We start from the raw sequence: 13,092 nt of genomic DNA, 5'->3' as shown, positions 1-13,092 counted from the left end.
CAACCCTTGTATACCCGACTGTGAAGCCAATCATCAAATGCACCTGTCCATACATTTTGCCACGCCACCTGTGATATAATCCTGTTGTTGACTTCTTGCTGCGACAGACATTCAGTGACATGGTTCTTTTAACAAATAAATCACCAAAGGGTAAAATAAACTCACCAGATTGATATACTGAGTTAAGAAAGTAAACCCAAGTCAAGGAAAAAAAAATATTCCATATTAAATGCCAAGTCTGTATATTTCATCAACCCTAAAGGCTGCCACGTGACGTGTGTGTGTGTGTGTGTGTGTGTGTGTGTGTGTGTGTGTGTGTGTGTGTGTGTGTGTGTGTGTGTGTGTGTGTGTGTGTGTATGTATATATATATATATATATATATATATATATATCACATATATATATACATATATATATATATATATATATATTGTTGCGGATCTCAGTGCCAGCCTTTTCCCCTTACCAAGGGGGGATTAGTCCCCTTGTCTTTGACTAGCCGACGGGACCCGGGACCTATGACGTCCCTCCCGGACAGCGCGAAGTAGGGTCGTAGGACTAATCACTAATACCTAAGTACTCGCGCCGCCTAGAAACGAGGAAATAAGCCCCGCCCGAATCACGGGTGTTGGTGGATACGCCGAGCAGTAGCGAACCCGTGACCCGAGCCGTTATCAATGACTAAACCCGATCCAAGCGGTTCTTAATCGTGCCACGCTTACCCAATGATGGAAATCACAGAAACGGGCGAATTTGGAAGAAAGGAAGAACAGAAATTATTTACACTTTGTGCAATAATCAGAAGGAGAAAACACAGTGCAGTCTTAATCACAGTCTTAACTTATCCCTGGACAAACGGGCCCGTTCACACTCAGACACACTCACACGGGGTTTGCAGTTGACCAGGTCAGCACGTCCAGGCACCTCGCTCTCCGGTCCCCAACTCGCACCGCGAAGTCGATGAATGCAGCGGCCAGGAGCTCTCCGCGTGTCGTTGGCGTGCACGGGATTATTACGGGGCGAACGCTAGGGCTGGCTTTGGCGGTTACACTTGCGGCTGCGGCCGCATACGTAATAGTTCAACAAACGCGAACAATGCGCTTCCAAGTCCTCGATACTGTCATGTGCACACGCGTCCTCGTGAGTTCTCCAACAACCAATCCTCATCAATCCCAATGCTTGCCTTCAGTCCTTTGCGAGTCCTGTTTCAACGAGTCCTGTTTAAGGGCTTTTGCAAAGGCTTGTATAGCCCTGCCCAGCGAACTCTCTGGAACTTACCAGACGTTCTTCACCACGCCCTATCACGCCATGCCCTCCGAGCCCCGGTTGGCTGGGAGCCCTTACCGTCACCGCCTCTGACGTGCTCCTCGACTCTGCCACATCCCGACCTCGCGCTCCTCCCTTTTTTCAGGCCTACCTCGTGTCACTTGGCTAGTTTCGAGCCAACAAAGGGCAGCGAACGCTGCTGGCAGCCAAAGTGTAACAAATTGCGGGTAGCCAAGCGTAACAAACTTGAGGGATGCCAAATGGGGCGCGGGATCGATTATGCCCACTGATGTAATTGGGGGGTGGCGCAAAGATGAAAGGACCTAAGGTCATTTCTTTACACAACGCAGATGTTACTAGGGAAATGGCCTACTCTTACACATACTATGACTTAACTAATACTCTACGTGGGCCTACGTGTTGCTTGTGGACTAACTATGGGGGGCAAACCTTTAACCTTTAATGATGTCATATTTACACTCTCAAAACCATATCAATATATTGTTGCGGTTTTTAGAACCTTCACTTTATCAAATTTAGTATTAAAATCCCTAATAACCCCCCGTGTACATTTCCCCTTAATTGGCTGTTAATTGTTGCACCTTAGTTAGTCCTCATGGGACCCGCAAGGCTAACCCCCGCTATAGCGGGGAAAAATGGCCTTAAAACGATCATTCATTCATTCATATTCAGTTAAGGCTCTGTTTTCCGCTAGTTGACCTTGCGCTGCACCAAATCAAATAAGATAGATCCCCTTTCAATTGCCCAAACACCTCCATTGCCAACTGCATTCGCCCTCCATTACGCACGCGGTCAACTCGGGGAAGAAGGGTGTGGCCCCACCTCGTCATCAGGAGGAGGAGTGAGCCAGCCCCGATCAACCAACCAAGAATGAGGGGTTTGGCCTGAGAGGGCGGAGAGAGAACGATCGAGGAGGTTCGTGAAAGTTCCATGGGCGTGGTTATATAACCCGTCGCGCGGAGCCCCCACCTCAGTCCAGTTGAGGAGGAGCTGAGAGTCCAATTGAGGAGGAGCTGAGAGTCCAGTTGAGGAGGAGCTGAGAGTCCAGTTGAGGAGGAGCTGAGAGTCCAGTTGAGGAGAAGCTGAGAGAGGTTTTTGAGGGAGGCGCGCTGGACCAGAGGAAGATTCTGTGGAGTATTAAGGGAGCATCATAGACGCAGGAGGCGGAGGACGAGTGAGAAAGCTGCCGGTGTGAAACCGAATATGTGGAGCTGCCGGCTCCTCGCTGCCGGCCCGGAGCGGAGCTGTGTGCCGGGTTTTGCCTCGACCCCAAAAGCGTGGACCTAAGTGCGAGCTTGGAGCCGGACCTCGACGCCTACCATCTGCCGGGACCCTCCTCTGCTGTCCCATACCGTCCCTGCCATTCCATCCTTTTGTGTACGTGAGTTTGTTTTGTGTGTCTTGTCCCTGGGTATAAGTTAAGCTTGTTATAAGAATTGCACTGTGTCTTCTTCTTCTTCTGTAAGTTACTTTCGTTTCTTTCCTTCTCCCTTGGTTTCTTTGGTTTTGTACATAATTAGTAATAAATACCTGTGTTCTTTCTTTACCCCTTTTGCTTCTTTACATTCGGTCGCTTTAGAGATTTCCCCATTGAGTTCCTGTGGTGCGATTTCGGCCAACGTTTAGAATCGGGTTAGTCCTTGTTAAACGGCTCGGATTCCGCAGCTCGCTTCGCTCGGCGTAATCCATAATTACACTGCGGTCCGAGCGGGGGTATCTCCTTGCGTACCGGAAGGCGCAGGTACTTAGGTCATAGGACGGAAAGGCCTAATACCCTACCCAGCGCTGACAGGCGTGACGTCATACCCTCAGGATCGGCGACGGCCAGTATAAAGGACAAGGGGTTAACCCCCCTTGGCAAGGGGAGCGCCGTCGTCCCAGATCCGTAACAATATATATATAGTTGGTGAGCTGCGGTTTCCTGCGCGCACGGAGCCAGGAGTGAGCGGACTGTGCAGCGAGGCCTAGTTCCCGCCCACGGGCAGTGCAGCCTGCAGTTTCCTGCGCATACGGAGCCAGGAGTGAGCGGACCGTGCAGCAAGGCCTAGTTCCCGCCCACGGGCAGTGCAGCTTGCGGTTTCCTGCGCTAGGATGTGGAGGCCTGAGACAAACCGGAACGATTCCTGACGAGGTTCAAGAGCAGCTCGGAGGAAGAGTTTTTCGGAGCTGTTTTCGGATGACGTGCTGATGTCCTTGGACTTCGCGCCAGGCTCTGGGCCGACCGGGCCGACGTGTGTGATATTCAGCAGCATAGATTCAATGAAAAGCCCGACCGAATATCGTCGCTTCGTGGCTGCTTTCCGCCGCCGAAATCCAGTGCAGCTTAGGCGATTCTGCCCCTGTTTGGAGAACACCTAGCGAGGCCTTCGTCGGGGCCGAGCGAGCAAGGCTTCCGCTGCCGAAATCCAGCGCGGCTTGGGCGATTTTGCCCCTGTTTGGAGAACACCCAGCGAGGCCTTCATCGGGGCCAAGCGAGAAAGGGCGTGTCGGGACCTGGTTCGCGCCACTGACCGAGTGGTTCGCACCAACCGGAGCTGTTTTCGGACGACGTGCTGATGTCCTTGGACTTCGCGCCAGGCTCTCTGCCGACGTGCATCGAAGTCCTTTCCAAGGGTGTGGTGCTGACGGAGGCCCCGCAGCCGTGATGCCCCAAACCACCCCCCCCCCCACCCCACCTACCCCCCCCCCCCCCCCCCGCCCAGAATTTCCATGCTTTAAACGTTTCCCAGTGTATACCCTGGATTAGAATAGGTACACCGTATCCCTGCCTGTCGTAAGAGATGACTAAGAGGGGTTGGTGTCAGGAAAGGCATCCGGCCATAAAAACATTGCCTCAAAAAGAGAACCATGACAATTACAACTACATATGGACAGGGTACAGCCCGAAGTGGAGATCGGTTTCTGAGGTTTGGGACACGGAATGTAGGGACAATGACAGGGAGATCAGGAGAAGTGGTGGAAGTATTGGTCAGAAGAAGAGTGGACATATGTTGAGTGCAAGAGACGAGATGGAAGGGAAGTGGTGTGAGAATGGTGAAGGGTAGGCAGGGACAGAAATACAAGTTTGTGTGGCAAGGGTGCCTGGAGGGCGTGAATGGTGTTGGTGTCCTGTTTTCTGAGGAGTTTGTAGACAGTGTGGTGAGTGTGACGAGAGTGAGTGATAGGTTGATGATGGTGAAAATGATGATTGGAAAGCTCTTGGTGAACGTCATCTCGGGATATGCTCCGCAGGTTGGTCGGAGCGATGAAGAGAAGGACAAGTTCTGGTGTGCGATAGAGAAGCTGATGGAATATGTGAAAGATGAGGAAGTTGTTGTGGTAGGAGGAGACCTAAATGGACATGTGGGAAGGAATATGGATGGTTTTGAGGGAGTTCATGGGGGTTACGGATATGGTGTGAGAAATGGAGAAGGTGAAAGGATTTTGGAGTTTGCTGATGGAGCCGATTTGTTGATTTGTAATACTCAGTTCCAGAAAGAGGATAATAAGCTTGTTACATACACGTCAGGTGGGTCGACAACAACCGTTGACTACCTGATGGTGCATAGGCGAGATAGGGGGCACCTCCGGGACACAAAGGTGATCCCGGGGGAGGAGGCTGTTTCACAGCACCACTTGGTTGTCTGCGACATAAGGGTGAAAAGTGCGAGGAGAGCTCGGCGGGTGAAGTACCAACCGAGAATGAAGGTGTGGAGGTTGAAAGAGGTGACAGTAAAGGAGGCATTAAAAGAGAGGCTGAGTAGGGTAGAGGATGATGTGGTTGAGCTTGAAAGTGGTTGGATGTCAATGAAAGCTAGTCTGTTGGGAGCCGTTGGTGAGGTATGTGGATGGACAAAAGGACCACCGAGGCACTCGGAAACATGGTGGTGGGATGATGAAGTTGGAAAGAGGATTGACGAGAAGAGGAAGAAGTTCAAGGAGTGGCAGAAGGCGAAGGGTACGGGAGCAGAAACAGCAGAGCATGAAAGTTATAAGGCAGCCAAGAAGGCTGCAAAGAAAGAGGTAGCAAAGGCGCAGGAGGCATGTAGGAAAATGTGCGGAGAATGCTTGGATTTGGAAGAGGGTCAGAGAGCAGTATTCAGGATTGCAAAGCAGATAGCGAAAGAGAGGTGTGATGTGATGGGGGTGAGTTGCTTGAAGGATGAAGTGGGACAAATCGTTGTGGACCCAGATGGAATTAAAGGAAGATGGAAAAGACATATGGAAATGCTGTTGACTACAGAGAATGAATGGGATGGCAACATAGAGAGTAACCCAGTTTTAGGACCGGCAGAGAAGATAACTGAGAAGGAAGCTGAGGAAGCGATAAAAGCAATGAAGAGGAGAAAAGCGGGAGGGCCGACGGGAGTTGTGGGAGATATGTTGAAGGCAGCAGGAAGTTGGGGTGTGAAGAGAATGACAGAGATCTGTAATCTGGCGGTGAAAGAAGGCCGCATTCCAGTTGATTGGGAACTGAGTACCCTCGTCCCTCTATACAAGGGGAAAGGTGACCCTGTAGAGTGTGGCTCGTACCGAGCGATAAAGTTATTGGAGCATGGAATGAAGGGATTGGAAAGGGTGTTGGAGAGGAGGATAAGGAAGAAAGTGAAGATCGACGAAATGCAGATTGGATTTATGCCAGGAAGAGGCACGACAGACGCACTTTTTATTGTGAGGCAGTTGCAGGAGAAGTACATGGAGAAGAGGTCAGATGTTTCTTGGGTTTGTTGATCTGGAGAAAGCATTCGATACAAAAGAGCGCGCACAGCTGTAAGGACGAAGGACGGGAACACTGGTGAGTTTGAGGTGAAGGTGGGAGTGCATCAGGGGTCGGTACTAAGTCCACTACTATTTGTAGCTGTGATGGAGGTGCTGGCTCAGAACGTAAAGGAGGGTTTACCATGGGAGTTGTTGTATGCAGATGATCTGGTGTTGATTGCGAAAAGTATGGATGGACTGAAGGAAAAGATGAACAAGTGGAAGGAATGTATGGAGACAAAAGGTCTGAAGGTGAATATCGGAAAGACGAAGGTGATGGCAAGTGGTAAAGCATGTGGTGAGGCAGAAAGAACTGGGAAGTGGCCCTGTGCTGTGTGCAGGAAGGGTGTCGGAGTGAACTCCATTCAATGTACAATGTGCGCTGAGTGGGTTCATCAAAAATGTAGTGGTCTGAGAGGGTCATTAACCAGTGTGGCAGCTACATTCAAATGTAAGGTGTGCACAGAGGGAGCTGCAGATGGAGGAAATGTTGAGTTGGATCGTGGAGACGGCGTGAAGCTGGAAGGTGTGAAAACATTTTGCTACCTCGGAGACATGCTGAATGGAGAAGGTGGATCAGACTCGGCAACGGTTGCTGGAGCGAGATGTGCATGGAAGAAGTTTCGGGAACTGAGTGGCGTGCTGATGAGGAGGGGAGTGTCGTTGAAGCTGAAGGGAAAGGTGTGTGCTGCATGTGTGAGAAGTGTTATGATTTATGGGAGCGAGACATGGGTAATGAATGTTGAGCAGCAACGGAGGGTGGAAAGGGTGGAAATGTGAATGGTTCAATGGATGTGCGGAGTATCGTTGAGAGAGAGGAAGACAAATGATGAATTGCGAAAAATGATGGGAATAGAGCCTGTGATTGATGTTGTGAAGAGGAACAGGTTGAGATGGTTTGGTCATGTGTTGAGGAAGGATGAAAGTGACTGGTTGAGAAGAGTGATGGAAATGAATGTGGAAGGAAGTAGAGGATGGGGAAGACCGAGAAAGACTTGGCCAAAGATGGTGGAAGAAGAAATGCGGGCAAGGGGGTTAACGAGGAGAGATGCAGAAAATAGGGCAAGATGGAGAAGATTGTCATGGGGACCGCAAGGCTAACCCCCGCTCTAGCAGGGAAAATGGCCTTAAAATGCATGTTGTTGTTGTGTGTGTATATATATATATATATATATATATATATATATATATATATATATATATATATATATATATATATATATATATATATAACTGTGAGAAATAGTAGAAACTCCACAGTACGAGCAGGGAGTCTAATTTGCATTGAATAAATAATCGGGAAATTGAATAAGACGCGGACGTAGCTTCAGGGCTTCGATCTTTAATTCGACAAGCTTTCGACCAACAAAGGTCTTCGTTCTGAGTCTACAAAAACTGTAGGCATGTATATCAGTCAAGTATGTGTAGGGATATGTGTGTAGGATGTGTGATATGTGTAGAAAATGCATACAGAAGGAAGAGCCACGCCAAAGCTCACTCACCGGCCCCAAGTTCAACGGAAGTGAAGCGCAGCTTACAGTTACGGTTTGCGTTACATTTCCGGTGCACGTGCATATACAAATATAGGGATACATACATACATAAACATACAAGCATATATTCATATGCCATTTATATTCATATAATATATTTATATATTTATATAAATGACATACAAAGGTAGAATGAATGAATGGGTGAATGAATGAATGAATGAATAAATGGGTTACGGTTAACAATTTGATTGGGTTGATGTAGGAACATGCTTTAATCATCAAAATTTATGCCATGAGGGATTTTTGTCCGAAGTTTATGTATCCAAAAGGACTCACGTTTCAGAATCGTGGTGTGTGATCGATTTGTGATTGATTCAATGGCAGAGATCTGAATGTCATTTATAGAGTGATCCGGTTGATTGAAGTGTATCGTGTAAGGTAGAGATTTGCCCTGACTGGTGTGGAAGTTATTGATTTCTGACCGGGTGTTATTATATCGTGTGTAGAGTGTATTCTCAGTTTTTCCAACATATTGTTTGGTGCACTTTTGGCAAGTGATTAGGTATATGACCCATGTAGATTTGCAGTTCATATAGGAGGTGATGGGGAATTTTTGTCCAGTGCTAGAACTACAAAATTTGTTTCCTTCTAGTAAATGCTTGTCGAAAGCTTGTCGAATTAAAGATCGAAGCCCTGAAGCTACGTCCGCGTCTTATTCAATCTCCCGATTATATATATATATATATATATATATATATATATATATATATATATATATATATATATATATATATATATATATATATATATATATATATATATACACAAAGAATTAAGTTAAGCACCCCCCCCGTTTTTTTACAACCTCGCACATTACAAGTTTGTTGTCGTCAAAACAGTGTAATATACCCATGATATTGCTATATTTTCTGGAGAAGTGATATTATGGTCACATAAAAACATAACAATCATGCCGTTTTCAATATTTTATTCTGAATAATTTAAGGTGAAATTTTTTGGGAATTTTAGGCATATTTTCACCTCAATTTAAGTATGGAGCTATAGGTCCATCACGGACAGTGTGGATGACGTTTATGTTTTCTAACGTACAGTCATTGTTCTGAGAAGACCTCTAGCGATCTTTGCGTCAATAACGTGTGTAGGACCCACGTGATCGGATCACTGACTCAACCCTACGTCTCATAGACCCTGTAAGCCGTCGTATGCGTTGCTGTGGCAGGTTGTTCCATTCCCGATGTAATGCACGTTCCAATTCATCCAGATTGGCTATTGGAGGGACCATCTTCGCAATTTGTCGTCCCAACATGTCCCAAACGTGCTCGAGGGGGTTCAACCTGCCACAGCAACGCATACGACGGCTTACAGGGTCTATGAGACGTAGGGTTGAGTCAGTGATCCGATCACGTGGGTCCTACACACGTTATTGACGCAAAGATCGCTAGAGGTCTTCTCAGAACAATGACTGTACGTTAGAAAACATAAACGTCATCCACACTGTCCGTGATGGACCTATAGCTCCATACTTAAATTGAGGTGAAAATATGCCTAAAATTCCCAAAAAATTTCACCTTAAATTATTCAGAATAAAATATTGAAAACGGCATGATTGTTATGTTTTTATGTGACCATAATATCACTTCTCCAGAAAATATAGCAATATCATGGGTATATTACACTGTTTTGACGACAACAAACTTGTAATGTGCGAGGTTGTAAAAAAACGGGGGGGGTGCTTAACTTAATTCTTTGTGTATATATATATATACATACATACATAAATACATACATACATACATACATACATACACACACACACACACATACACACATATATATATATATATATATATATATATATATATATATATATATATATATATATATATATATATATATATATATATATATATATATATATACACACACACACATACACATATATATATATATATATATATATATATATATATATATATATATATATATATATATATATACACACACAGTGCATTCAGAAAGTATTCAGACCCCTTCACTTTTATCACATTTTGTTATGTTGCAGCCGTATGCTGAAATCGTTTAAATTCATTTTTTCCCTCATCAATCTACACTCAATACCCCATAATGACAAAGAGAAAAGAGGATTTTAGAAAGTTTTGCAAATTTTTAAAAAGAAAAAACTGAAATATCACATTCACATAAGTATTCATACACTTTGCTATGACACTTTAAATTTAGCTCAGGTGCCTCCCATTTCTCTTGATCATCTTTGAGATGTTTCTACATCTTGATTGGAGTCCACCTGTGGTAAATTCAATTGATTGGACATGATTTGGAAAGGCACTCATCTGTCTATATAATGTCTCACAGCTGACAATGCATATCAGAGCAAAAACCAAGCCATGAGGTCGAAGGAACTGCCTGCAGAGCTCAGAGACAGGATTGTGTCGAGGCACAGATCTGGGGAAGCCTACAAAAAAAATTCTGCTGCATTGAAGGTGGCCTCCATAATTGAAGGTGCTGCATTGAAGAGCACAGTGGCCTCCATAATTCTTCAATGGAAGAAGTTTGGAACAACCAGGACTCTTCCTAGAGCTGGCCACCTGGCCAAACTGAGCAATCAGGGGAGAAGGGCCTTGGTAAGAGGTGACCAAGAACCCGATGGTCACCCTGGCTGAGCTCCAGAGATCCTGTGTGGAGATGGGAGAAACTTCCAGAAGGACAACCATCACTGCAACACTCCACCGATCTGGGCTTTATGGCAGAGTGGTCAGACGGAAGCCTCTCCTCAGTGAAAGACACATGAAAGCCCGCTTTGAGTTTGCAAAAAAGCACCTAAAGGACTCTCAGACTGTGAGAAACAAGATTCTGTGGTCTGATGAAACCAAGACTGAACACTTTTATCCGCATCAGTCCAACATTCCCGGACTTTGGGATCGCCTCCCCAAGCGGTTGGCCACCCGCTGGTGTGGGCAGCACATTGTCCTCACCGCCCCACCCCACGGGACGTGTCGATAAAAAAAAGTATTTTACCCCTCTTCCAGGTTTCTGCAGTGCATCTCGCCGCCATGGCCCACACGTGTGCTGAGAGTTGGTAATGGTGTGAAGTACTTTCCGTGTGCTGTTGCTTCAAAAACCCTCCACCCTGGCCTTGCCATTCAAACGGGAGGTTCTACGCAACGCAAGGTTAATCAACACAATTGTATGCCTCCATACCCTAACTCTCTCAAAGGTTCATCTTCACTGCCTTCTCGGTGTGCATATTACATACAACTCACCTCTAGACATTAAGCTAATACAGGGAGGAATCTAGGCTACGCGACTACATGTTCCATGCTACGCTTACCACAATCTGGCTATGGAACACCCCTCCACCCTCCTCCCCCACTAACCTCCCCACAATCCCACCCCAACCCTACGTAACAATACATTAGCTATATTATATTCCATTCTTGGAGTTTTGACCTTGTATATTCAATCTCTATCGTAACAGCGAAGTTTTATACAAGTCAGAAAAAATACAGAAATAATGGAAATAACAAAAGACATTTGTGTGCATCTTACTTGACAATGGGCAAACATCAATAGCAGCTTACCCCAGAGACGTTTAAAGGCCTTCTTATCTGAGTCGGGTTGAGTGGGACTGGACAGCATACATCCGATGGACCTGATCCTGGTATTACTTCAGCAACATCTTCATATGGGTTTTCCCTAGTAGGATCTGTTAATGAAAGACAATGTTATTTTCAATAAGTGTATGACACCGATTATAATAAAGTCTTCGGGTGAATCATCCAATTCTGTGCATCAAACACCTTTGCTTTAGCATTTCTATTTGATAAACATTGGTTGATATTTTTATGTTAAAGAGATGTGGAGAACTCTGCCTTTTCATAGAGGCAGCATTGAAGTTTCCATTTCAAGTTTCTGTGAAGCCATTAAGAGTCAATCACGGAGTGTGGACTGGAGTCACATGTAAGCCAAAATCAAGAAGTGCAGGTGGATTACCCACTTATTAAAGTATTTATTGGAAATGGTCTGATGAGCCTTTATTACCCTCACCAGAGGAGAGGGTATTGCATTGAGTCCGTTTGTTTGTTACTTGGCGGAATAGATTCCGGCAAGTATGTTAGTTGGTTGGTTTGTCTGTCTGTCTGTTTGTTTGTGCGCAGTACTACGTCTACATCGTTGCACATGGCATCGCCATACTTTACAGATGACACAGATATTTGCCTTGCCCTGGAATAGACTGTGCCCAAATTTTAACTCTCGAGGCCCAAGGTCAAGCTTAAGGTCACCCAAAACGTGAAATCAGGGGGGTCGAGTTTTCATTTAAAATATATTTCAAACCACTATAACTCTAAAAGTACAAGAGATATGCATACACTTACTGTTACTGACATATAGGAAGTCACATACGACATTTCATTTGGCACCATGACCTTTGACCTTGAAAGGTCAAACTCAAGGTCAAAAATTGTTGTTTTTTTACTAATAACTCTGTCAAACATTATCCCATTCCCTTCTAACCAACACCAAAATGTTCATTACTCAATTCCCAAAAAATAACATGTCGCATAAAATGGTCAAAAATGCTTAGTTTAAATTATTTTTGGGGTCAAAGGTCAGGGGGCCAAGTTTTCATTGAAAATATATTTCAAACCACTATAACTCTGAAAGGACAAGAGATATGCATACACTTACTCAGTTACCTTCCATTGCTTAGCGTATATACAGGTATAGATTTCCCGCCATTTTGATCCAAAATGGCTGATAAAAAAGTACATTCTGGCAAGTCCTCAGTCTCTGACCGATTTCTAGTTTGTTTGTCTCTCTGTTTGTCTGTTTGTCCGCACAGAATAAATATGATTTTCTCTACAACTGTTGGTCCGATTGACAGGAAATTTTCACCATAGGTGCAACTCCACCTGCAGAATTTTTAAATTATAATTATGACGTCATAGGGCACGTGGTATGGCCACCATCTTTGAAAAACCGAAAAAATTGCACCTCCATATCTCTGAAAGTGCTGCATAGAAAAAAATTGAGACATGGCTCATTGTAAAGAGCTCTCCATGTGGAATAACATCTGTTAATGATGATGTCATAGGTGCCTCCATTATGACGTCATAATTCGACAAGTACAAAACGTCATCCGATCAAGATGAAATTTCTTGAGCATCATCGAGGGATACATTGGTGGAGAAAAAACATAACATGTTTTCTTCATTGGTCATGTGGTTCGTCCGTCATACTTGTTTTAACACAAAAGCCTGAAAAAACACTGAAAATACGTCCTGTCGAGGGTCTGCAATCTCCGATTGCTCTTTCTTGTTTAATGATTCAAATACAAATCCTTAACAGTAATGCTACTTTATGCAACTTCCCCATCCTTATGACGAGGCCGCTAAAATAACCTCTTCAGATGAGAAATTCAAGTGTAATGATGAAGCAAAAGATAATCATGTGACAAGCATCTGTAGTGCATTTCTAATAAGCAGACACATAACAGAATGGGAATATCTCAAAAATGTAATCTCAAGATTTTAC

General features: G+C 44.9%; 1 protein-coding gene across 4 annotated transcripts in view; it reads right to left on the bottom strand.

Moving 5' to 3' along the window:
- The window catches only part of LOC137424174 (DENN domain-containing protein 2C), a 207,001-nt gene that overhangs the window by 92,773 nt on the left and 101,136 nt on the right, over positions 1-13,092 (bottom strand). For all 4 annotated transcript variants that reach the window (XM_078774498.1, XM_078774499.1, XM_078774500.1 and 1 more), the window contains exon 6: positions 11,139-11,263. In XM_078774498.1, the coding sequence (XP_078630624.1) occupies positions 11,139-11,263 (125 nt within the window). The remainder of the gene's footprint in view (positions 1-11,138; positions 11,264-13,092) is intronic.

The sequence above is a fragment of the Myxine glutinosa genome, chromosome 3 (assembly GCF_964187855.1).
Source record: "Myxine glutinosa chromosome 3, kmMyxGlut1.1, whole genome shotgun sequence".
Lineage (NCBI taxonomy): Eukaryota > Metazoa > Chordata > Myxini > Myxiniformes > Myxinidae > Myxine > Myxine glutinosa.
This window is presented reverse-complemented; position numbering and strand designations above follow the sequence as displayed.